The sequence below is a fragment of the Alligator sinensis genome, unplaced genomic scaffold, assembly GCF_000455745.1.
Source record: "Alligator sinensis unplaced genomic scaffold, ASM45574v1 scaffold642_1, whole genome shotgun sequence".
Taxonomy (NCBI): domain Eukaryota; kingdom Metazoa; phylum Chordata; order Crocodylia; family Alligatoridae; genus Alligator; species Alligator sinensis.
The window spans coordinates 868,152-894,306 of record NW_005842289.1 but is presented as its reverse complement, the minus strand read 5'-3'; the positions used below and the strand labels follow the sequence as shown (position 1 = coordinate 894,306).

The following is a 26,155-nucleotide window of genomic DNA, read 5'->3' as shown; positions in this document are numbered from 1 at the left end:
ACACACACACGAAGGGGTTAGCCCCCTCCCTCCACAGGCCCTGCTTACCTCCGGCTGTGCTGGAGGTCAGCGGGGGGCTCCGTGGCTGCTGGAGGGTCTCTGGGGGGCTTCAGGGGAGCGGGGGCGCAGCGGGCTTTCACCCGCGCCTCTCTCGCCGCTCCCGCGTCTAACTGGGGCTTTTTCCCTGTCGGCGGGCCCTTTTAAACTGCGCGCACTAAGATGAAATAGCCAGTGTTGGGGTGTGACACCCCAGCGCTGCCTATGGTTCCCTGCTGGTTCACAGCACAGGAAAGAGGACCAGTCATTATACCAGGCCACATTCAACACTGGTGTGAGGAAATGATCTCCCCTATGGCACAGAGTCAAGCTCTAGAACTCATTGTGGCCAGGACTGTAGAGGAGTCAAGAGGAAGAGGGTGTTTGTGGGGGTAACATGAGCAAGTGCCCAGAGCTCTAGCACGCAGTGCTGGCAGGTAGATCGATCTTGCTGCTTAAGGGTTTGAGGCAGTCTCTGGCAAGCAGGAATCAAGACAGGACTGGAGTCTGCTGCTGTGGCCTCTTCCTCAGACACAGCTAAACTTGGCAGTTGTCAGAAACAGGAGGTTGGGTTGGCTGGGACTCAAGTCAGATGCAAGGTGGTAGTTTCTATTCTTTACAGCCCAAACCTCTGTGCTTGGAGCTAGAGGAGTAATTCAGCCATGAATGACTCGTGCCTCTTCAGACTGGGAGGGCATGGCAACCACCTGCAGGTGCTGGTGGTGGTGTTGGCAGCAGGGGCGTGGTGGCGGTGAGTGGGGACCACCCTCAGGCAGCCGTGGTGATGTTGGTGGCAAGGGTGGGCTGAGCAGGGACCGCCTGCAGGCAGCTGCGGTGGCGGGGGGGGTGGGGAGCGGAAGTGGTGAGTGGTGAGCGGTGACCGTCTGTAGATGCCAGGGGCAGCATCAGCAGTGGCTAATCTCAGGGGGGGCATGTGTCGCCTTTGAAGTCAACAGCTGGTATCACCTAGTGGGGACAAAGCACATGTTTTACCTGTGGGTAAGAGTGGTGGGACAAGTGGGAAAATGGGCAGAGGCTTAGCTTCAGAGTTGGCACTGAACAGCCTCAGGACTTCACTCTTCAAGCTGGTGCTGAGGGGACACCAGCCAGGTGGAAGGGTTCTGGATCCACATAGCAGCTGCTCTTTGGGCCATCTCTCAGAGGTTGCTCCTGCAGAATCACCAATGGCCTGGGGTGGGGAGTGGGTATTGCTGGAAATGGAAGAGGCTTTTCCAGGCCAAGACTCTCAAATACACACCTATAATATGGGGTCCCAGGGGTGGCCATGCACCCCCTAGTGGCTCTGTGACTGTTCCCTGCTCTACCCCTAGGGTGCCTTCCTATCTCTCCTGCCATACCTTGATGGTAATGTAAATAAATATAAAAGGACGCTGCCCACAGACCTTTGCTAGGCCTCGGTCACACTGGTCCCAGGCCCCTGGCTGGGCCTCTGTACTCTCAGGCCTCTGGCTGGGGTCCTGTAGTCCACTCTACCCAGCTGGGCACCCAAAGCCTTATAAGCTAGTTGCGTGGCTCCAGACCTCCCCTCTACCACACCCCATGCTTCGCGGGTGTTACTGGTATGTTGTCCCTCTGTTGTGGCCTTGGCCTCCTCAGTCTCTGCCCCTTTAATGTAGCTAGGCCTTCTAGCTTAGGCCCACTGAATAGGACCTGGCTTTGAGGCTCAAGCTTTACTTGTCCCTTCAAGTCACTGAGCTCCTGGCTCCTGTATAGTGGGCCTCTGGCTCGTGTGTGGCTGTGCCCTCTGGCGCCGGGCCCCTGGCCCCTGTACAGTTGTGCCCTTCTTGGACGCTGCTCTGCACTCAATAAGCATTCAAGCCCTCAGCCTGCCCCTTGCAGGGCTCAAGGCAGTCAAGTGTCCCCCCGACCACTAATGAGGCCTCCACCTCCCCTACAGCCTCATCTGCAAAGCACTGGTTAAACAATAACATAAATTATAAGCCCCTGGGCCATAACATAAACAACCATGGAGACCATGCTCTGCCCCTTTAAGAAGCAAACTTCCCCCTAGGACAGCACATCTCCTAGCCTTGGGTACTTTGTAGGCTCCTGGACCCTTTCTATCCTTGTAAGGAACAAAGCAGGCAATCAAACATCTGTAGGCAATTCTCTAAAGCAGGGACTCCTTACCCTGTGGCAGCCAGGGAGAGAGTGACCCTGATAGCCCCAGCCCTGAGCTTATATGTTCCCCTGGTCCTGCCTGCATCTGGTCATCTGACCACCTGCAGGTGCTGGTTAATAATCCCATTAGCCCTATTGCCCCAGCAGCTGGTAGCTGCTGCCCCGTGCCTGCCTGCAGAGCTCCCTGGCTGGGCTGCTTTTCCTCTTTATGTAACAGAGAGCACCAGGCTCTCTGTTACAACCCCCCATATTCCCATTCACATCACTAGCTCCCTACAGGGTTCCCCTCAAGGTGGTCTCTGACCAGGACCCAGAAGATTAGGAGGATGCATTGCTTCCAGTTCTGGGCAGCCTGTTGCCTGGCCTGCACTTGCACTTCACTTGCTGTGTCCAGAGGATGCAGCTAGACTAGATCCAACTCTACATTCATTACCCACTGCCCCTAGCCAGGGCCTGCAGGGTGCTTCCTCCCTGAGGGGTGCTCTTGCTACACCCTTCTGTGAGTTGAGCTCGGAGCCATGGCCCCAACTTATCCCCTTTGAAGCAGCATGTGCCCGGAGGGATGGAGCAAGGAAGCAGCCCCTGCTGTTGGAACAGAGGCTCTTTACATCTTCCAAATGTCCCTCTCATGCTGGGAATCAGGCAGATTTGACCCTGTTCAGTAATAGCATGCAGTACTAAGAGCTGTAACCATGGTACTCGCTGGGCGCATCTACATGGAACACTGACTGCACAGTAGCCTGATACTACTGTGCAGTAGTGTTGCATCGCAAAAACTGTGATGTGACACTACTATGCAGTAGTATTAGGCTACTCTGCAGTAGCATCATAAAAAAGGCGTCCGCTTGTGCTACTGCACAGTAACTTGAGTTACTGCTCATTTATTTTGCTTATACACGTATTAAATAAATGCATGGTAAGCACTTCACAGTATCTGAAGTGAAAGATAGTAGTATAACACCTGCAAGGCTCAGGACACAATATAAGGATGGTTGGAGTCCTGTATTATGCCCTTGGTATTACAGCATAAAAAGGCCAGCCTCCCACCTAGAAACAACTTACTAATTACATCAAAAAGCATGGCAGGTAAGAGACATGGGCAGACTGCCCTGGACAGATGGGTGGGCTGACATAGTTATCAGCCTCAGGACCCATCACAAGGTCATAAAATAGGCAGCTGTAACAGGCATTTGGCATTTCAGCCCCTTCTCAATCACCACTTTTGCATCCCATCACTCCTCCATTCACAAAACCCGGTGCCTCTCTTCCCTTCCCCCATGTAACTTGGACTTCACTGAGCCACCAGAATGGGAATGGACTCCAAGCCAGAGATGCCCATAGCCTTGTGCCCAGAGCCCTTTTCAACAGCTCTAACTTATCTTTTCTCACTCTCTTTTCCCAGCTTTCCTTGCTTCCCTTGTATTTTGATCGGTTAAGCAGAAACACTTGCTTCCCCTGTATTTTGGCCACCCCTGTGCTTAGATCATGTAAAGGCAGGGTAGCCCAAGTACAAGGAAAAAATTGCACCAGCTGGGGTTAGTGGGATGGGCTCAGTATGCAGCTGGCAGCAGGGCCTGACTGAGTGCTAACTGTGTCCCAGCCAAGGATGCCCCACCATGGACTGAGCCTGTTCTCTTGTTTCAGGGTCTGACCATTAAACCTCTAGTAAAGTGGCTGAAGGTGAAGCGGAGCGACCATCACAAACCAACGCTGAACGAGGAACTGCATGAGCATGTAGGTACCAAGAGGGCACAGGGGGCTGAGGGATGTGCTCTCTGCCTCCAGATCATGAACCACCCCCTAATGTCCTCAGCTGATAGCTTTAGGCAATGGCAGTTGGCCCTTGCTGCCCAGGGTGCAGCATTTCTATTGCTCTCGCTTTCCCTCTTTCAAGGCCTTTGACCACATTCTGGCAGCAGTGGAAGATGTTGTTGGGCACCATGGTTACCACTACTGGCGAGACAAGTGAGTGACCACATGCACTGGAGCCACCCCCAGTCCTTCACACAGGACAAGTGTGCATTACACAATCCTCAGCCCCTTGTCCCACTGTTTTCCCCTGCTCCTGCACTGATGGTAAACAGGTCAGCCACAAGGCAGTGCAATGAGGTCCATGGTGACCTGCACGGGCTTGACAGAGACCTCTTGCTATGAGCAGTCTTGAGAGAAAGGAAGGCTCTGTGATAGGCGTGTGTGTGTGTGTGTGTGTGTGTGTGTGTGTAAGGCAGGCCTGCTGTAGCTGTCCATTGTTGTAGGGGGGCGCACCTTTCAGCCCACAGCACTGCTGGGAACAGTGACATGCCTTCCCCAACTCAGCTCCTTTCCAGGCATTTCACTGTGGTGGCTGACATTTCCCCCTCCTTCAGAACAGAACTTTCTTCCAGCAGCTGCTCTCAGCTCTGCTCTTTCTCTAGTGCCTGCAGTGACTGAATAGTTACTATCTCCTTTTAATAGCTCTCACACCCCCACTGAGCTATCACTGCTCACTGCCCCTCACTAAACTGTCCCTGTTCCTGCCAGGCCCAGCTGGGAATGGCATCTCTGTACCTATTTTAGTTGTGGTTTTTGTATTTGGCTGGAAACTGGAGAAGACTCTTTGTTTGACTGGTGAAACCCTTCCTTCCATCTTGGGATGGAAGGGGCTGGTGCTGGGGGCAGTATGCCCTGTAATGCCAACTTTCTATACACGTGCTGTGCATATGTGAGATAGAAGTACCCTCCTCATCTTATACCAGGTGGGAACAGTTTGACAAGAAATACCTGAGCCAGCTCCTGATGAGGAAATCAGCCTACAGGATCAAAGATGAAATCTGGGATGTTTACTACAAGCTAAACATCCGTGATGCCATCAGCTTTGTGGACCAGGTAAGTTTGTGACATGCCAACAGCTACCACATGCCTTGGGAGTGGCTGCCTCACAGCTCTGGTTGGGAGCGGGATGCCATGACTCTTAGAGCTTTGGAATCAGCTGACTTTACAGCGGGGCTTTCTCTGTCTTCTCCCTACAAGGATTATTGTAGAGATCCCTGAGAAAACAGGACAAGGGAAGCCAGTGCCTTGGGCTACCCCATGGTCACTGGCGCTCGACATTCAATCTGTGGGAGAGAGCATAAGACTTCAGATACCATTCTGAGCCCCTGGTAGTCCCTTGGCAGACCCCAGGTCCCAGGTGCATCCATGGGGTCTTCTTTGGGACTTTGCAGCAGTCTGAAAGACTTCCTGTGCTCCTTAGCATTGCTGGGGGTCTGGGTCAGTGTTAAAGTTCACATTGCCATCTGCACCATGGGCCCCTTAATGCCCTTCAGCTCCTGGGCTGTGGCCTGCAGTGTTGCCTCAGGGTCTGCTTGAGATCAGGCTGTGCCTGTCAGTGCTGGCAGGCTGAAAAGTCAGGCAGGTGTACATGATCCCACAGTGCTCTTGCCCATCCATTAGAGACATTGCTGAGCACTGGCACTGCCCCCAGCCAGGTCCCAGCCCTTTCTCATGAGTCCAGAGAGCACCAGGTACCCTGTGCATTGGGGAGTTGGCTCTCCCAGATCTTGCTTTCCTCTCCATGGTGCTCCAGCATCCAGCTCAGCTCTTGCACTCCCCAGGGGCTTTAGTGCTTTGGCTGGGAGAAAGAGCCAAAGTCTGAACAAGAGGAGTCAAGACTGTCACCTCTCTGAACAGCCCAGCCACCTGCATCTTACAGGGCAACCACATGAATGAGAACAAGAATGCCCGGGGGCTGGCATCAGCATCAGAAATGGGGCCATATTCCTTGAGAGGCCATGAAATCATTGTCAGCATCTTGCACAGAGCAGCCAGTGCTACAGGCTAAACACCTGACTCCCTGCATTGGCCCAGCCCAGCTCATGCCCCAGGTAGGGCCTTCTCTTGCTGTGTGGTCCAGCCACACACATCTCTTCCTGCTACCCCAGGTTCTTCCACAACACAGCTTCCTGCCAGAACCTGCTTCTGATTTTTCCCTTTCCCAAGACCTGAACAACATGAGAAATTTGCACTGATTCACTTAGCACTGCTTTGAAGCAGCCCAGCCCTGCCCAGCGCCCTTCTGCTCCACCCTGACAGTGATTCCTTGCAGCTCAGCTGAAATGGATTCCTCATCCACCTGGGCCAAGCCTAACTTTGTTTACACCTGTTGCATGTGCTTTATATGGGGACCAGTGTTACCCACCACATAAACAGCTGCAACTCATTCATCCCAGCTCCAGCTACCACTGGAATAAATGTCACACCCTGTGGCTGCACTTAGTCATGTGTATCACACTGGGTCTACACCTGCCCATCCCTCCAGCAAGGTGCAGAATTCCTTCTAGCCCTTGGCTGTGTCTCTTAAATCCTTCCACACATATGTAGCACAGACTGGAAAGGCCCTTCAGGCTCTGTGCTGGAGAATGTGGAGATATGGGAATGGTCTGGGCCTAACAGGGATTTTCCTTGTGTGGCAGTGGCTGGGGGCTATGTGGAGGGGCTGCAAGCTGGATACTGTTGATCCTGGGCTGGGAGTGGGGTGGCCCCTAGGAATGCTGCTTGCTAGCACTAAGAGGCTGTTGTAAAGGATTCTCCCCTGGATTCAAAGCTCCTGGGGCCATGGTAGCTGTACAATTGCCTTGTTGTATCTGCTGTGGGGTGGGCACTTCCTTGTCACAGTTCATACAGATCCATTGTAATGTGCTCTGGCAACAAGGGGCCCAGTCAGTGCTGGCTGTGGGGGGGGCTCTGTTATGCCCCCCAGAAAATGCATGGCGCCTGCCTACACATTTCACATGGCCATCAAAGAGCACTCTGATGGCAATAGTGCCCTAAAGCATTCCCTGCCCAGGGCTGTCTAGAACAAGCTGCTCCCCTCCCTAACAGGAGAGGCTTTGTGGGGCAGCTGTGGCCAGCTATGACATGGCTAATGCAGAAGGACCTGGGATAGTGCATCAAAAATTGGGGCCTAGGAACCTGCTCCTGCAGGAACAGCCCAGGGAAGGCACAGGACACCAGCACAGCTCCCATCACAGAGCTGACATAGAAACCTCAGGAGGCCTCTGCCAATACAAGGCCTGGACCATGCCCAGTCCCTTGAGATCTGAGGCTTCTGCAAAGGGATAGACTTGAAAGAATACTCAGGTTTCAGCATTAAGACCTGAGATGGGTCACTCTTGCACCCTTTGGCTGGGCTGACACTGAGCAGCCAGCTGGCCTCTGCTGCCAGAGTGCAGTGGGGTGCTCTGATGTACATTTGGATCTCTTGCTCCCTGCAGGGTGGCCATGTGCTCTCCGCAGCAAAGCTCACACTGCCTTCCATGCCCAGTAGGACCTCCGTGTCAGAGTCATCTGTCACCAATCTCCTGTGAGTATGTTTCCTCTCAGTGGGTGGGATGGGGATAGGGTGCTTCTGGCAAAGTTCCCTGCTGCAGACACACCCAAAAACCAAAGGCCTCCAAGCCCCCTTTGCCTTCCCCTTACCAGCTCTTGAGGTATGGCCCTGGGCAGAAGGGAACATGCTTCAGCCTAGAAAGAGAGGTTTACTTTGGGGGTGAGGGAGAGTGTAGACTCCAGGCTGCGGTTAACATGTTCTGTCCCAGAGTGGCCAGCTCCCCTCATGAGGTTGAGACTCTGGGTGCACCTGTGGTTTGAGCACAAGGCTCTGCAGTTTATTTTATCCAGCCTCTGCACAGCTTGCTATTAGTCACCAGGTCATTGGCAGCTCCCACACCTCCCTACTCAAAGCTTTCAACCCCAAACCCATTCTTCAGTGCTCCACAGCCAGCTCCTTTTCCAAAGATTCAATAACAGTACATGCCCCCAGGCCTCTACAGTCAGGCCTCCCACAGCCCCAGCTATATAGGGGTTTGTAATGGTAGTTGAGCAACCTTTTCTCTAAGCTAATTGAGTTTTTGTGTGTGGCTTTCCCATGTTTTCTGAGTATGTCTGTAAGTATAGGCAGTGTGTTCACTCACATTATCCAACTGTGCCTCCCTGAATCCCACACAGACCTAATACTGGCCTAGCCCCCACACAAACCCACTGCTTCATCATATCCCACCCCTGACTCCCTGTTTTGGCCAGACCATTCCTGGGCTGCCTTGCTATTGTTTCCAGCCTCTGCTCTACTCTTGAGTGTTGATGAACATTACTGTAAAAAACAGGAGGTCAGGGGCTGGAGAGTGTGAGTGCTGAGCTAGGCTGTGGGGGTGTTAATGTAAGCAGGCCTATATGGGAGGGAGGGGAGGCATGGAGAAGTACACAGGGGATGGAGGAGGGCTGTGCAGAGGGCAGTTAAGGGGAGAAGTGGAGCTTTCACTGAAAAGGTCCTGCTTTCCCTTCCTAGGTTCTCGGGGTAAAGAGGCAATGGGAGCAAATGGGGAAGGTGGCTGAGAAGGATCTGTGTATGGGGGGGAAGAGATCTGTGGGGAGCTATGGGGAGGGGGGCAGGGGCTGAGTCGCTCTATGCTGAAGCATTATAGCTTCATCACAACACTGCTGCTTGGGGCTGTGGGGCTGCCAGAGCAGCAGTGCAGTAGGAATCACTGTGCAGGGACAGGCAAGGTGATGGAATTGGAAGGTCTAGGTGGTTGCTGGCTGCCTTTGTAGAGTGGAGTTAGATTAGGATGACCCTAGGGCAGGGGTGTCAAACATATGGCCTGCAGGCTGGACTTAGCTTGCGGAGCACCCCGCCATTCAGCCACTGGTGTTGCCTCAGCTCTGATCAGACTCATACAGGACATGGCACATGCCCATGTCTTGGGACTGATCAGGGCAACAGACCCCCTCCTGCTTCTCCTCCTCCACCAGCATACTTGATCCAGTGGCTGCTCCAGCTGGTCTGGGATGCACAATGCATGCAGTGTGGATCCTGGAGTGACTGTGCTGCATGTGGTACCCACCCTGGCAGCACAGGTGCCTGACTGGCTGGAGCAGGAGCTGTATGCAATGCAGTCCCAGAGGTGCCAGGGCAGGTGCCGTGTGTGGTGCAGTCCAGCCAGGGCAGCCACCATGTGCAGCTCAGCAGCTTCTCTGACCAGAATGCACTGCACGTGGTGCCTGTTCTGGCCACTCTGAGATATGTGCTGCATGCAGCATGGGTCCTAGACTGCCTGGAGCAGCTACCAGATCAGGTATGCTGGGGGAAGCAGAAGGGGAGGGAGTCCATGAGCCTGGTCCAGCCCACAGACTGGCTCCAAGCCACTCATCCAGCCTTCGGGGCCAGATGAGTTTGACACCTCTGCTCTCAGAAGTCATTTGGGTCCTGGTTTTAGCTGCAGCTAGTCTGCAAGGGATCTGTCTCTGAGTGAGGCCAAGTGTGAGCAAGGTGCAAACCCCAAGGGCCTCTTGAACTGGGTGTCACATGCTTGTGTGAGTAAGCCCATGTGCATGGGTATGCCTCCCTCTTCACAGGGGATGTTTTACCACTAGCCTTTGTGCCAACAGACAGCAAAGTGTCAAAGGCAGCACATTGACTCTGCTCTGCTTGGGGAATCACCTGCTGTGTGATAACTACAGGAGAAGAAATGGTATGCTAAGGTTCCCAGGGGGTGCTGTTGTGAAACCACAAGACCTCCATGCCCCTTGTGTGTGCCAGGAGTTCAGATCTTGATGGGATCAAATGAGCTCTTCGGGTCTGTGCTTGCCCTGCAGGGCTGTGCTGGCCTGATGCAGACCTTGCTCAATGCCAGCTCCAGCCCTGGAGCACACACAAATCTTGTCAGTTGCTTTTGTGCTAACAGACAGTGAAGGTACAAAGCCAGGGCTTTGACTGTGCCCTAATCACCCTATGCTGAGCACTGTGGCTCTGTCTCACACACAGGAGGGAAAGTGGCAGTGGAGCTCGCCTGGACCTGCAGGTGATTGACACAGTACGGTGCCGGCGGGATAAGGAAGATGCTGTGATGCACCATGTGTTACGTGGGAGCCTCTACAAGCCACGCAGGAGGGTAGGCATCCCCCAGCCTTGACATCCTGCACTACAGAGTGAACAGTAAAAGCATGGGAACACATAGAAAGTTGCTTAACCACTTGTGGGTGCCTCCAAAGATTCCTGGGCATTGGTTTTGGACTCCTGATCATTGTCTATAGCAGGGGTGGGCAATTATTTGGGCCCACAGGCCAGTCAGTACCCTCCACCCACAACATCCCAGAGCCCACATGCCCTGCAGCTCCTCCCTGCCACCACAAACAGTGCATAGCCCCAGCCCCAACCCTGGCCCACCCCACCTTTCTGGGCAGCCTAGGTGGCAGCAGTGGCTCCTGGAGTTTTAGGGTCGGAAGGGACCTAATAGATCTTCTAGCCCGACCCCCTGCCAGGGCAGGAGAACAACAACAACAAAAAACAAACCCTAAAAACAAAAACGGGACTCAAATGAGTCCAGCCAGGTAGGTATTCTTAAAGATCCCCAGGGTAGGGGCCAGCACCATCTCCCTTGGAAGTTGGTTCCAGCTCCTAGCCGCCCTAACTGTGAAGTAGTTTTTTCGGATGTCCAATCTGTACCTCCTCTCCATCAACTTGTGCCCATTACTCCTTGTTATGCCAGCGGGGGCTAGGGGAAACAGCGTCTCCCCCAAACCCTTCTGGTTCCCCCTAGTGAGTTTATAGACGGTCACCAGGTCCCCCCTCAGCCTTCTCTTGTGGAGGCTGAATAGGTTCAAGTCCCGCAGTCTCTCACTGTAGGGTCTGCCCTGTTGTCCCCGGATCATGCGGGTGGCCCTCCTCTGGACCCTCTCCATGTTGTCCACATCCCTCCTGAAATGGGGCGCACAGAACTGGACACAATACTCCAGCTGCGGCCTGACCAGCGTCGCATAGAGGGGGAGGATCACCTCCCTGGCTCTACTCGAGATGCACCTGTGGATGCACGACAAGGTCCGGTTAGCCCTGCCAACCATGACCTCGCATTGTCGGCCCATGTTCATCTTGGAGTCAATAATGACACCAAGATCCCTTTCCGCCTCCGTGCTCTCAAGTAGGGAGCTCCCCATCGTATAAGTGTGCTGCTGGTTCCTACTACCCAAGTGCAGCACCCTGCACTTGTCCGTATTGAAACACATCCTGTTCCTGTTTGCCCACCCCTGTAACCTATCCAGATCCTTCTGCAATCTCTCTCTCCCTGCTAGCGTGCTCACCTCCCCCCAAATTTTGGTGTCATCAGCGAATTTAAACAGGTTGCTTTCCACCCCAACATCAAGATCGCTGATGAAGAAATTGAACAGCGCAGGCCCCAGGACCGAGCCCTGGGGGACTCCACTACCCACCTCCCCCCAAGTCGAGTATGATCCATCCACCACCACCCTCTGAGTGCGACCCTTCAGCCAATCTGCAATCCATCTGACCGTGTAGGCATCTATGCCACAGTCGCCTAGTTTATTAATTAGGATGGGGTGAGAGACGGTGTCAAAGGCCTTGCTGAAGTCCAGAAAGACTACATCCACCGCGACACCTGCATCCATGGCCTTTGTGACCTGATCATAAAAGGCAATCAGGTTGGTCTGACATGATCTCCCCCTAATAAATCCATGCTGATTGCCCCTGAGCATCATTTCTGATGCCGGCCCATCACAAATGTGCTCCTTGATGATCTTCTCAAAGAGTTTCCCCAGGATTGAGGTAAGACTGACGGGCCTATAATTGCCCGGGTCCTCCCTTTTCCCTTTTTTGAAGATGGGGACCACATTAGCTACCTTCCAATCGTCTGGCACCTGGCCCAAGCACCACGATCGCTCGTAGAGCCGTGCCAGGGGCCCTGCAATAACCCCAGCCAGCTCCCTCAGCACCCTGGGGTGGAGAGCATCCGGACCCGCTGACTTGAACGCGTCCAGCCCCTCCAGAAGCTCTCTAACCCGGTCCTCCCCAACCTGAGGTCTGAAGGCAATCCCCTCGCGTCCGGCTTCTATCACAGCAGGGAAGTCCCGGTCCCTGCACCAGAAAACGGAGGTGAAGAATTGGTTAAAGAGGTCCGCTTTATCCTCTGACGCAACCACCAGATTGCCCCGCATATCCTGCAGGGGCCCCACATTACCCGGCGCCTTCTTCATCCTCCCAATATATTTGAAAAAGGACTTTTTGTTATCCTTAATCCTGGACGCTAATCCGAGCTCTATCTCCGCCTTGGCCTTCCTAACAGCCCGCCTGCAGGCCCGAGCAGAGGAGGTATACTCCTCTTTGGAGATTACACCCCACTTCCACCGGGCGTACGCCGCCTTTTTGGCAAGCAGGCATTCCCAGACACCCTTGGTGAGCCAGGGGGGCTTTTGGACCCACCCACTTAACCCAGGGGTGGGCAAAATGCAGCCCAGGGGCTGGATGCCGCCCACCAGCCCTTTCTATCCAGCCTGTGGGGCCCCTAAAAAATTTAGAAGATTAATATTAATCTGGCCTGGGCTGCCTGTCATGTGGCCCTCAATAGCTTGCCGAAACTCAGTAAGCGGCCCTCTGCCCAAGATAATTACCCACCCCTGACTTACCCCAGCCCCGTGGTACTGGCAGGGACCCACTTGCACAGCCCTGACCCCAGCCTGCCCCATGCTCGTTCCAGATAGCCCAGTGGAGTGGACCAGCTCTGAGCTAGCCAGAACGGGCATGCACAGCCCCCATCTGACCAGCTCCAGACTGCCTGACTATGCTGAGCAGTGGCAGTGGCTGGGCAGAAGCTACTGATGGGCCCAGGAGAAAAGTGTCCGTTCCCACCCTCCCTCCCCCATTTGCCGGGCCCTTCTTGCTGCAGCCACCCAGAGCCCATGCCCAGCCTTCCCTGCTGCTCCTTTCTGCTGCCATCGCTGCCACCTCTGGGCTGCCCAGTGTGGCAGCAGTGGCAGTGCAGAGGAGCCACAGGGCAGCCCAGGCATGGGCAAATGGGAGGGGCTGCTTTTCCTTCATGCAGAGCAGCAGCTTCTGCCTGGCTGTTGCCACTGCTTCCACTGCTTAGCATGGGCAGGCAGTCCAGAGCAGGTGCAGGGCGGGCTGGGTAGGGGTTGTGCGCAGGGGTTTCAGCTGGTCCAGAGCTGATCTGCTTCACCGGGCCGGGTCCAGAGCGGGCGTGGAGCGGTCCAGGGTCAGGGCTGAGCACACAGGTCCCTGCCAATACCACAGCAGCTGGAAGGAGCTGCCACCACCTGGGCTGCCTAGAAAGGCAGTCCAGCTGTGGAGCCACCCTAACCCCACTGCGTGCCCAGGGGACAGCAGGACGCACCACGGGCTGGACAGTGCCTGGGCTAGATGGGACCAATAGACCAACAAAGTCCTTCTATGGGCCGGATCTGCCCTATGGTGTTCCTTACTTCTTGCCCCAGTGCCAAGGTGTACAATCAAATAGTTCCCAGCCTCTACTGCAGGGAAGTCTGTTTCAGCAAGGGGGAGCAATGTGCCCTTTTAAACAGTCTTGCTGCTAGTGTGGAATGAGTGGTCTTCACTAGGACTGCTCTGAATCATGCTTTGCTGCAGCCACTGGAGCTTGGAGAGGATCAGGGACTTTCAAAGCTACAGCTCCTCATTCATTGTCCCAGGAGGAGGGCACTGAATTGCCCTAATCTATCAAGAGTGTCTGCTTAACCATTATCACTTGAAAAGGTGCTGTTATTCCTGATACTCAGGTATAAAATAAAGCTAGGAGAGACCCCAGTCATCCCTCTCTCCTCCCCCTCTCCCAAGCTGGTTCTTGTGGGGTGGAGAAGGAGCCACATGCCCCAGGGAAGGCTTGGGCAGTACAGGACATGCCCATTCATATCCTTTTTATGAGGAACCGTTGGGCCCTTCCTGTCCATCACTGTTCTTGCAGGGTCCACACCACAGACAAATCACTTGGACCTGAACTGAGACTCTTAAGTGAGCTCCTCGTGACAAAGCTCACCCAAACCCTGCTTAGCAGAGACTTCTGTTGTGTCTTGTCTTTTCTTGTGGACAGCCAGGAAGCATTTTGTTACTACCAAGGGGTAGTGAGGAAGGCACAGGCTTTCAGAAGTGTTTGGTGTGTCTGAGAGCAGGGCACAGATAGGATCTTTAGTGTTTCCAGTCAGAATCTGTCATCTGTCTACTTTTGGCTGTGGGAAAAGCCCCACCCCGCCATGTCTTCTCCAGATGTATTACCTGGGGGTCAGATATCAGTCATGTGCTGACTATCTTCAGCAGAGAGACTTGCACAGGAGGTGTACCTCCTAATGTGGGGTCCTGCTCCTAAGACCTGGCTATTCCCATGATGTTTCCTCATTTTATCCCATATTCACATTGCTTTCAGGCTGATTTTTATGGGCTCTAGCTCAAAGCTAGCAGACCCTGGCTGGTGGGATGCTGCTGCTCTTGCTCTGTAAATCATTTGCTTCCTGAGCACTGGCATCAAATTCCACTTAGTGTCCCTTGTATAAGGCTCCCATGTGAAACAGCTATTCTTGCAGCAAAAGGGAGCAGAAAGACAGACATCTAAAAATGTATAAAGAATTTAAAATATTATAGACTTATGGGGAGGGATTTGAGTACCCAGCTGCTAGTGCAATTGTCTTAACCTAGGAGGCCTGAGTTTTCAGAAAGAGCTGAATACCTGCTGTCTTCAGTGGGGATGATGGGAACTTCTGGGTACAGAGTATTTCTGAAATCATATCCCAAATACTGATTTCACACTTTAATAGAATCTTAAGGTTATCAGGGAGGAGTGAGCAATGCTTCTTTCACATGGTAGTAATTTGAGAAACAGCAACAGTGTCTTAGCTGTAGCACCCTGACCTCAGGACAAGTGTAAGGGGGATGAGAAAAGACCCTGTCTCTGTTGTTAGGGAGCTGACTCTTGCCCTGATACGGACTTCTCCCATGGGTGGAGTCTTAGTATCCTAGTAGCTGGCAGAAGGGCTATTTGAGGCTTTCCTTGGCCTAAGTGTATCAGATAATTTGGTGATAAGATGCTTATAGAATAATTGACATACCATTGCTCTGCCAAGAAGGTAGATGTCCAGAGTCTCCATTGTGCTCTAGGGCATGAAAACTACAAACAGTAGTATTTAGCAACTGCAGAGCATAGCAGATAATATTGCATCAGAACGCCTGGCTTATTAGCGTGCAGCGTCTGGCCCTGCAAGCTCCTCATGCCCAGTGGTGTCAGTGGTCCTCCTAAGGAGGGATTGAAATTGGTGTGTCACAAGGTTCTGGGTTTTCTGACAGCAAGGCAAGCTCCCCTCATGCTGCTGTGGCCCAGGTCCCCATTTCAACCAAAGGTCAATAATATGGTGCCTAGCCTGAATCACCTTGAAGCCCATGGTGAAGAGGACTAAGCAGATTCAAACTAGTGGGCATGGTTTGCCTGAATCACTTAGATGAAGTGGCCTTGAAAATCTCATCCTGTGGGGCACAGGAACTTGCTGAATTGTGGCCTGGCAGCAGGCAGCCTGCTTCCCTCATGCTGGAGAGCTAATTGAGCCTTTCCCACAAATGCCCAGCTCCTATGCAGCCAAGTACATTGTCACTGGGACAGTTTTCTGTGGCTGGGCTGGGGTTGGTCTGTAGGACACGTGATCTAGTTATGGAGGAACCCTTGCTGCAAATTGTAAGGCTGATGCCCTGGAGCCAATGGGGAGGAACAAGCCATGAATGGCTACAGAACAAATGGCTTGCTCCATCTCTCTGATGGTTCAACCCTTGTCTCTTTGCCTCCTCCTTTGGCTAGTACAAGGCCAGCTACAGCCGCCACTTCATTTCTCCAGATAAACAAGAGCGGCAGGACAAGGAGATATTCCAGCAAAACATGAAGAGACGTCTGGAGACCTTCAAGTCCACAAAGCACAACATCTGCTCCTCAAAGAGCAAGGCCCGGCTGAAAAAAGATGTCAGGAAAAAGGCAAGTTCCCCACTGGCAGTGCTGTCTGCAGCTCCCTCCCTTGCCCTGCACTGGAGTGGGTTTGGCCTCCCCTCAAGAGTTGGATGTCCACGACTTCTGACAGCACAAAGGCTGTAGGACACTGGGATGAAGTTAGTTAGAGCACAGGGCCCAGTGAACGACCTACATCCCACACACATGAGACTAGACCTGGGGTTGTTTGGTAGTCACACTTCTCAGTGACTCAGTGAGCAAATCTGGCTTTTTTTACTATGACAGTTGCATTTCACCAATGTGGTTGTCAAGACCTTATGGAAACCTTGCTTAAAATGTTTCCGCTCTGGAGGCAAGTTCCAACAGAGCCATTTGGATCTGAAAGGAGGCAGTGAGATCCAGATGCAAAGTGAGCACTGTACACCCCAGAATACCAGCCTCACTCAGATAGCAGCTTTGAGTGCAGCAGCTGAACTGGGGCTGACTCTCCTGTCTGTGTGCACTAGGCAGTCCCTACCTCTAAGGTTTTCAACCCTTCCACACATTGCCTCAGCATGCAGAGCCCATCAGTAATACACAGGCTTCCCACCCTTGTCACCAGGGGACACTCTGACATTTGTAGACTCCAGCTTGGCATCCTTTTCACCCAGGCTTCAGGGATGCCAAGCTGGAGGCTTCAGAGTAGACTTTCAGGGCATTTTTACATGTGCTCCCAACACAGTGCTGGGCCCTTTTAGTTAGTGAGCTGCACTAATTAAAAGCACTTGCACGTCAAGTGTATCAGCAGCACAGCGTGCCTCCATTCTGAGAAAATGGTGGTAGTGTGTTTTGAATGAAAGCACTGGCGCCATTTTCTCAGCACAGAGGTGTGCTGCGCTGCTGATGCACGTGACACGGAAGGCTGCCAGAGCACCTCAATATATGTGCTCCAGCAGACTCGATTAATCAAGTCTGCTCTGACGTGCTGAATTTCCAGCACATTGGAGCAGTCTCCCCACATGTGTGTAAGTGTCCCCAGTGTTGGTATTACATGCTGGAGCACATAAAACTGGTCCTAATCCTTTTAACCAACCTGGTATCCAAATTCAGCAATGCACCTTGCAAAGCAGCCAGGGGTGCTGGGATATGATTGTAGATGCCCCATTATTTTCAACTGGCATTTGCTTTGGTGACTTTTAAGTGGCTTTTGAATTCTGCAACAAATCTCTCCTCAGGGTGGCTCCTAAAACCTGCCTCACCCAGCCTGTAACTTTGGAAAAAGGTGCAACAAGGGGGAGGTTACATGAGACTCGCTAGAGACTTTTGGTCCATTTACCCCACAAGAACATCCAATACACCAGGTTGTGTTAGAGCCAAAATGATGGCCCTAGGTCATTAAGATCTTAATTAATGCACACTTTATGTGAGTGTGTGCACATTCTTTGTGAGTGTGTGTTTACACAAACACCATACATGAGCATGTTTGTATGAGTGAATGTGCAGGAATCTTGTTCTTGCCAGTATACATGGTGAACCACATGCCTGCACTTCAGGCTTGTGCACATGTATACATGTACACATTGGTGTTGCATATGCTAATGTTCCATTGGTGTGAGATTTGTCTGAGCTGTAGGGGGTTATTCCTGGAGGTTTCAGATGGAAGTGTTTTGGTAACTGCAGGTAACAGCAGTTCTAAGATGCTAAAGTAACCTAGGTACCTAAATCCCTCTTTCAAAAGTGAGCTAGTAGAAAGGGGATGTAGATCTCAGTGAAAGTCCAGGGGGTTTAGGTGCTAGGTCACCCAAGATTGTTTTGGGAAGGGTACTTGGAGTGGAGTATTGCTGTGGTGTTTGCTGTCGTGACATAAGAGGCAAAATCTAAGGGCCTCTTGCCACAGGGCGGGAGCCAGCCTCTGACAAATGGGGCTTGGAAGAAACTCCTCTGATGCACAGAATATCAGTTAATTGCCTACTGCAGAGTAGCCTACATTCTCTTTTGAATAGAATCAGGTACTGGCTGCTATTGGAGTCATGCCTATTTTTTATACATTGATGGTGACCCATGAAGAACTACAGGCCCCCTCAGTATCTGGAGGGAGGCCACTCAAGGTAATAACTAATCCTGTGGGGCAAATCATGAGAAAACAGGAATGTGAGTGCAGGTTATAGGCTAAGAACTAGGATTCCCAGGGGGAACACCAAGCAAAGGACTCCAGCAGGAACCTACTGCCCCTTGAACGTGTCTAGGGATCCTGTAGATGCTGCCTTGTGAAATGTTGCTTGGATAGATCCCTGCTCCAATCCACCCAGTAATTTCAGGGTCATAACAAAGTGCACTAGAGCTAATGCTATGAGGTGGAGACATCCCCTGTGCTGCACGCAAAGGAGGGAGGAGAGTTGCTTTCCACTGTGGCTATCTTAAAGGCACTGCTAAGTGTTAATGCTAAAGGAAGGTGAATGCAAAGCTTGGGCAGAAGCTCACCAGATCCCAAGGAGGCCTGCCCCGGGAATAGCTCAACATGGATGCAGGGAGCAGGAGAACCAGCCCAAGCTGAAGTGCCAGGAACTCATCCAGGGCCTTTTCTCTCTGTTAGAAAAAGAATGATGCTCTGAACACTGAGCTGCCCAATGGGAAGCCACACAGAAGTGTCACCTGGCAGGAGACAGGTAAGGCTGAAAGACAGCAGTGGGGCATAAAGGAGCTGGGCCTGGGGAGGGCAGCAGGCTCTTTGGGCCACTTCATCTGGGAACCTGGAAGTGGAAGTCATGATTTGCTAGATCACAATCATGCCTGCCATGGGGCCTTATTTGGCTGGTAAGAATAGTAATGGGTGTCAGAGAGGGCTACAGGAAACTGCCCTCACTCTTCCCTGCTTTCCCTGAAGCTCCCAGCTCCTCCATGCACACACTTGGCTTCTGCTAGCCAGATCTCATCTCTGGAGGGAAAGACCTGGGGCCCAGAGCAGGAATTGATGCCAATCATGCTACATGGAAGTGGGCAGCTCTGCAGATGGAGCAGTCAGCTGGGCACCCAAGTACTTTGCACTCAAGGGTACAGATTGGCAGTAGAGGAGGCCTTTAGGGAGCCCAGGATATCTGCCTCAGCAGGCACTTTCAAAGGTATGCAGGCACTGGTGGGTCCTGTTTCAACACTACCTGGCACTCCTGTCCCCTGCCTTGGGCAAGGTGGTGGCCCTGAATTCCAGCCCCGCATGGAGTAAGTGGGTTTTGGCACTGGCACCCTTGATATCCTACTACTTTCAGCCAAACAGTGGGTGATTAAGGTCTGCAGGACAGCTTTGCAGTGAGGAATTTCAGGATTACTGAGCTTTGGGGGAAGGGGTTGAGGAGGGCACAGAGGACCAGGGAAAGGCCCTGAGCTTTCCTGGTGCTGGGTCTCCTTCTAGAGGCTGTAGTGATAGGGGAAGAGCACAGGACTCACTGAGCACAGAGAGACCATCACACAGTGTGCCAAGTCCTGAACCCGACATATTTCCCTATCTCTGCCCATTGCAGCTCCTGTCACAATGATGGTCAACTCAGAGGAGGAGGAGAGCGACAGCTCGGAGACAGAGAAGGAAGATGATGAGGGGATCGTATTTGTTGCTCGAGCGACGGATGAAATCCTTCAGGGAAAGAAGACTTCTAGTACAGGCTGCCCTTCCCATTGGGGTAAAGAGGGCCAGTACTGTAGAGCCAGTAATGTAGCTGAGCCTGTGAAAGATGATTTCCTGCCCCTCAGGGGAACAGTGTCCCTCACTGGGGCAAAGAAACCATTGGCTGAATCCAGTGGATCAATGGCTCACTGTAGGGTTGGTGTCAGGTGTATAAACCTCCTTCCAAGACTGAGCCCAATCAGGACCTGGGCACATGGGCCCCAGTTAGAAGCTGGGGCTCTGGGCTGGGAGTGTGGCAGTACAGTTTGACCTGAGGAACTGGTGCATTTATCTGCAGGTGATTGTTGGAGCCCCTTTTGCCAACCACTGTGAGGACAGCCAGCAGCTGTCATACTGAAGCCCTGCCAGAAGCTGTCAGATAAACCCCTTCCTGGGGGAGTGTTGTTTGGCAGCTTGGCATGGGCTGCCTGGGCCTGCATCACCCACTGTGCCAAGGTATGGCTCATGGTACATCATATGGCGCTTGGAGGCAAAGCCAGAGCTGTCCTCAGAGAGTTGCCTGAGGTCAGTGGGACACAGGGCCATGGTAGAGTTGCTGCCTCATGGGGCACCCTGTTTCTCCTGTCCCAGTGTCCTGCTCTCAGATTTGCTGCACTCCAGGCTGTGTCTGGCCTGGGCACTGGTGTGTGTGTATAGAGAGCGAAAGTCTCCCTCCCTTGTGATCCGCAATCGGGGGCATTGCAGGTAAGTGGGGTAAGTCTGGTAACCATTTTAGGTCAGTGGGGTCAGGCCAGGTCTATGGGAGCTTCTGTATGGAGCAGGCACAGCCCATGCAAGTCACAAGCCAGGTTCAAATGCTGACCTACCAGCTTCTGGGGCCCAGATAAAGTCCAAACCTCAGTGCTAACCCCAGCAGCGTCAGTGAGTGGCCCCCTGGAAGTCCCCCTACCCAGGTAGTGTGCAAGTGCTGTATGCCCCACAGCAAGGGCTCCTTTTGGTTTGAATCAAGCCCTCCATAAACTCCTCACTCCTGAAGTTTTCTAGAGCATTTGTTTCCCCCCTAGGAGAGACCACATGGAGGGTGCTGTTTCACCTGGAAACATTTGGGGGATAGCCTCAGTTGAGAGGACACTCACTCTGTACCTCTTTTCCCCTGAAAAGAGATAACCTGTGTACATGGGTTTTTCAGTCAGTACTCATGGGAAAGGAAAAGCAACTGTTTTCTTTTCCCCTGCCAGTGCCCAGGATTCTCTGGTCCTGGCACAGACAGTGCTGTCCCCTTGACTGACTGGCTTAGGGACTGGGTCAGCAGGGAAGGCATCCCGCTAATGGGATGTGGTCTGTGATAAAGACAATCCAGTCAGCAGCTGCTCTCCCTGTGAGGATCCCACATAATGCTGGTTTGTGTTAGCATCACTGTCTCTGACAGACAACCCTCTCCTGTCCAGACCCCCTTCAGTGTCTGCCAGGGTGCGATAGCAGGGAAAGGTTTCCATCTCTCTCCTCATCCGAGGGGCTTGTAAGACACATGCATCTCCTTTGTGGAGGCCACTCTCTTATCTTGCTGATAATGAGCCTGTAAAGCTGTTTCCCCCCACCTCAGCTCTGCACATGACTTCTGTGCTGGCATCTAGTTAAGGGCTCCCAAGGGGATAACAGCAGCTGGCAGCCAAGATCTACCTTACGGAGTGCAGAGCAGGCTCTGCCTATGCATCTCTTTGATGTCACTCTCTTTTGTCTTTGTTTCTGCAGGTAGCCTGGACATCTGCCCAAGCCCATGCATCATCCCCCCCTCGCCCACCTTGGCAGAGAAAGAGCTGCCATGGAAGGGTGACCAGGACAGCCTTGCTGTTTACATCTCCTCAGAAACCACCAAAATTGTACCAGTGGACATGAAAAAAGCCTGGAACCAAAGCATCTCCTCACTGGAGAGCATTGCCTCCCCAACGGGGGTCGAGACAGGCCCTCATGGCAAGAAACTGGCCAGCCCAGTGCTAGAGGAGGAGCCCCAGTCAGCCAGCCCGACGATGCCAGAGCAGCGCACCTGCTTTCAGTTTCCCAACCATGTTGCTAAGAGTGGCAGGTCCCAGAGCGACAGCAGCCCAGAGAGTATTGAGCAACAGGAGCTGCAACCTTTGATGGTTCCAGAAGATCATACCAGGATGAGTCCATCTGCAGGGCCAAGCAACAGCAGGTGGTTAATTCAGTTCAACAGGCCAACCAGACTGTAAGACAGACAGTGCATGTAGCCCATCCATATGGAGTGGGAAACTAATCTGGAACTTGCCATCTGGTCTACTAGCTTGCATCGTGGAGCTTGTGTCTGTTTCTGTAAAGTACAGGACTAGCAGGAGAGCAGCTGGAGAGCCTGCCCTGTTGCTTCCCCAGGGATGGAATCCCATTTACACTGCACCAGGGAGGAGCGCTGGCCAGAGCAGCTGCTAATTTGGGATCATGCATAGGTAAACTGACCTCAGGCCGTAACAGTTTCTGTGCCAGCAGATGGGAAGAATGGATCATAAACTTAGTTCATTTCTTATGCAAACTCAAAACTTTGAAACCACCTGGAGCCTTTCCTCCCAGTCTGGCTGCTTGGAATCTGTATCCTGGGCTGCTCTACTACCTGGGATTGGCAACCTCAGCTGACAGGGTTAGTTGTAACCCTTTAATACACAGAAGCACCAGCCCAGGGGAGGGGCAGGTGCAGGTACAGAGCAGTTAAAATATCTCCCTGTGTCTCTAGGCTCAAGTAACCTGCTCTGGGGTCCTGCCAAAAATGCCTGCCCCCAGTCAGCTCAGCTGTAAATGGTGCCTGGTCATTCAGGCTCTGAAGCTGAAAGCAGCTGGATATGATGTTGGCTACATAATTCCCTTGTGTGCCACTAGCTACAGAAATAGTCCTACCAACGGTCATAAACTTCTCCATTACAGTTTTAGGCTGGACATAAGGAAAAACTTCTTTACTGCCGGAGCCCCCAAGGCCTGGAATAGACTCCCTCCAGAAGTGGTGCAGGCACCTACTCTGGACTCATTCAAGAAACGTTTGGATGCTTATCTTGCTGGGATCCTTTGACCCTAGCTGACTTCCTGCCCCTGGGACAGGGGGCTGGACTCGATGATCTTCAAGGTCCCTTCCAGCTCTAACATCTATGAAATGTATGAAAGCAAGTAAGCCTGGAGTTACTTGTCACATATGTAAGCTTTGACCAACGCCACAGTAAAGAAAGGTCATGACTTGTTTATCATAACCTAGGAGTGCTTCCTTCCTTTTTTGTGTCCTTGTGACAAGGAATTTATTAGAATTTGCAGATTTTGTTGGAATCTGAGAGGCCGCACGGCAGGAGGAACAGAGCAGGTTTCTTCCATTGCTCTGCACAACCTGGGCCAAACCAGCACAGCAACTCTTTCATAATCTTCCTTCTTGCTTTTTCTGCTTTCATGGCACCCTCACTGAAGGCTTTTGTGCCTTGTACCTGGCAATGTGGAGTGTGCAGGGCCTTGCAGGTTTTCAAGGGCTTTTTATATTGCTTTGCATTACTTGTACCCTTTCTTTTGGTCTTTGATTTCTGATATCAGACCACAATAAAACCTATAGCTCTGTCAGTGTTTTTGGTAACCATGGTACGGCAAATTATTTAAAGAGGTAATATATTTACTTGCAAAGAATATTTGTTTTAATGTGGAAATATATACCATGTATTTTGTAACTTACGATTAAACTGGTCTCAAACAGGCATCTCTTCCCTTCCTTATTTCTCTCTGACTCTTGCAGCATTTTGCGTCCTGCTGGAATACACGTATCATCAGTCAGACAATAACAGAGGTTGGGCTAGAATTAAAGTTAAGAGTCCATCTTGGTAAGTTGGGGTAAAACAAAATACAAGGATGGTGAATATAACAAAATGTCAGGATGCTATGAATGTTAAAGGTAATCTATATGGGTGAAGGCTGGAAACATTCAGGAAAGGTATCCAAACAAACCTGCCAGACCCTTCAGTAATGTCCAACAATAGCTGGAGGATTACAACTAAGGTATTTCAGTTGATTACTGGTAGGATTATACTAATCTCGAAGACTGGTGGATGCTTCACTGTAGGGCTGTGTGAAACTTCACCGGCTGCTTCATTTCAACGCTGTTTCAGCTCGTTTCGAGCTCGAAACGGAGAAATCAAAACGAAGAGCTTCAAAACAGGCTCAAAACAAAACGAGGCCAGTTGAAATGTTTTGAAACATTTTGACTTAAGAAGCAGCCCGCCAGGTAGTGAGAGACAGGGGAGAGCCAGGGCTGCGCTCCCAGCGGCTCACGTTCCCATGTGACTCAGTGCGGTGGGGAGCGCAGCCCTGGCTCTCCCTGCCTCCCACTGCCAAGCTGTGCTCTGTGGGGCTGGTGGAGCCAACTGGAGTGCAGCACTGGCTTTGCCTACCTCCCGCTGCTGGGCTGTGCTCCGATTGGCTCCACTAGTCCCCTGGACCTCAGCCCGGTGGCAGAAGGTGGGCAGAGCTGGTGTCTCCCACCACCAGGCTGAGTTCCAAGGGGGCTGCAAGCTTCTGGGAACTGAGACCAGCTGGGGGAAGCACCTCCCACTGATGGGCTCTGTTCCCAGTGGCTCTCAGTGCTGGGGAACTCAGCCAGGCTGGGGAAAGCACCTCCTCCAGCTGGGCTGAGTTCCCAGTGCCTCACAAGGGCCTGGGAACTCAGCCTGGCTGAGTTCCCCAGCCCCTTGCCTCCTCCAGCCCAGCTGAGTTCCCCAGCACTGTGAGGGGCTGGGAACTCAGCCCAGTTGAAGGAGGTGCTTCCCTCAGCCAGGCTGAGTTCCCCAGGGCTGCTAGGGGCCTGGAACTCAGCCTGGCTGGAGGAGGCACTTACCCCAGCCGGGCTCAGTTCCCCAGTGCTGGATCCCAGGCGGCAGAGGCAGTGACCTGTGACACAATAGGCAGATCGGGGGCCCACCTGCACCCCCAGAAGTGCTGTGGGGACTCTGCAGGACTCCCCCCGGGGGTGCAGGCCCCCAATCTGCCTGATGGATGACAGGATGCTGCTCCTGCTCCCCACTTTCTGCTTGTGAGCAGCCTGAGGTGCAGTTTCCTAGAAACCCCTGCACCAGTCTTCTTGAAACTTGGTAGACGTTATGGCCTCAGAAGGGGCTACAATCCCTGCAAGTTTCATTGGAATCAGACAAGAAATGACAAAGTTATAGGCTGTTTTGTGCTTCCCCATTTTAGCCTATGGGCAAAACATCGAAACAGTGAAACCGTTTCGACAAAAGTGAATGGAACAGTGCTTTCAAAATGAAACAAACTCGAAATGAAACACTGTTCCGTCGAAACGGAAGTTGAAGTGGAACCCTGCTGTTTCACACAGCCCTGCTTCACTGCAGATACACTCCCATCTAGGCAATGGTTAAATCTTGCACCTGCTTCCTGCAGAGTCCTTAAATTGTGGCTAACGGGATAACGGAGACCTGGTGGAATTCCACCCATGACTGGACCACAGGTATAGACAGCTATACCCTGCACAGGAGACATCAAGCTGACAAAATGGGCAGGGGTGTAGCTCTCTATGTCCAGGAAAGCTACGCGTCCCTGCAAGCTGACATTGGTGCCCAGGGTGGAGTTTGCCAGGGAATTGACTGAAGCTGTGCATTCCCGGTGGATGGTTGTCATGGCAAACTTCAACTACCCAGACATCTCATGGGAAGAGCGCTTGGCCAAATCAGAGCTGTCATGAAGATTTCTCTCATGCGTAGATGAGCTCTACCTGACGCAAAAAGTCAATGGGCCAACGAGAGGTAAAGCGCTGCTTGACCTGGTACTGGGTATGGGGGACGACCTAATCAGCGACCTAGCGATCGAAGGGAAGCTGGGTGACAGTGACTATGGCTTATCACCTTCACCATCTGCTGTAAAGCTCGCAAGTCAGTCAGCAATACAGAAGTCCTTGACTTCAGGAAAGCTGACTTTGACAAGCTCAAGAGGCTTGTCAGTGAGGCCCTAACTGACTACGACTCAAAGGGGAGGGGAGTTCAGGACGAGTGGTTGCTCCTCAAGGGACCGATCCTGGATGCACAAGCAAAGTCTATCCCATCTCGGAGGAAAGGCAGCAAAGGGCACAGCAGCCCCCTTGGCTCTGCAGGGAACTAGCGGACCTCCTGCATCTAAAAAGAAAGACCTACAGAGGATGGAGGACTGGATCTTCCTCCAAGGAGGAACATTCTGCACTGGTCCAGACCTGCAGGGAGTGAACCAGGAAAGGCAAGGCTGTGTCTGAACTCCAACTAGCTACAAGTATCAAGGACAATAAAAAGTCCTTTTTTAAATATGTGGGGAGCTGGAGGAAAAGCAAGGGCAACATTGGACCCCTGCTAAACCAGATGGGACAACTGACAACTGATGCCCAGGAAAAAGCAAACTTGCTAAATGGGTACTTTGCATCAGTTTTTCACCAGTCCCAAGGGGCACCCCTGCCCATTACAGAACAGGAACGCCTGGGTGAGGGTGATTCCTTATCCTCCATCAATACTGACCTTGTGAAGGAACATCTTGAGAGGCTGGACACCTTCAAGTCAGCCGGCCCTGACAGTCTACACCCCAGGGTACTCAAGGAGCT

At 52.5% G+C, this 26,155-nt stretch overlaps 1 protein-coding gene across 3 annotated transcripts in view; it reads left to right on the top strand.

Moving 5' to 3' along the window:
* Window positions 1-22,554, top strand: part of SLC9A5 (solute carrier family 9 member A5) — a 59,874-nt gene extending 37,320 nt beyond the window's left edge. For 2 of the 3 annotated variants that reach the window (XM_025209434.1, XM_025209436.1), the window contains 9 exons: window positions 3,823-3,912; window positions 4,073-4,143; window positions 4,914-5,043; window positions 7,431-7,519; window positions 9,977-10,103; window positions 15,810-15,980; window positions 18,526-18,598; window positions 19,448-19,603; window positions 21,301-22,554. In XM_025209434.1, the coding sequence (XP_025065219.1) occupies window positions 3,823-3,912; window positions 4,073-4,143; window positions 4,914-5,043; window positions 7,431-7,519; window positions 9,977-10,103; window positions 15,810-15,980; window positions 18,526-18,598; window positions 19,448-19,603; window positions 21,301-21,779 (1,386 nt within the window). In that variant the 3' untranslated portion in view covers window positions 21,780-22,554. Of the gene's footprint in view, window positions 1-3,822; window positions 3,913-4,072; window positions 4,144-4,913; window positions 5,044-7,430; window positions 7,520-9,976; window positions 10,104-15,809; window positions 15,981-18,525; window positions 18,599-19,447; window positions 19,604-19,885; window positions 20,041-21,300 lie in introns of those variants that run through there. The other variant, XM_025209435.1, reaches the window with a different exon arrangement.
* The last annotated feature ends 3,601 nt before the right edge of the window (window positions 22,555-26,155 follow it).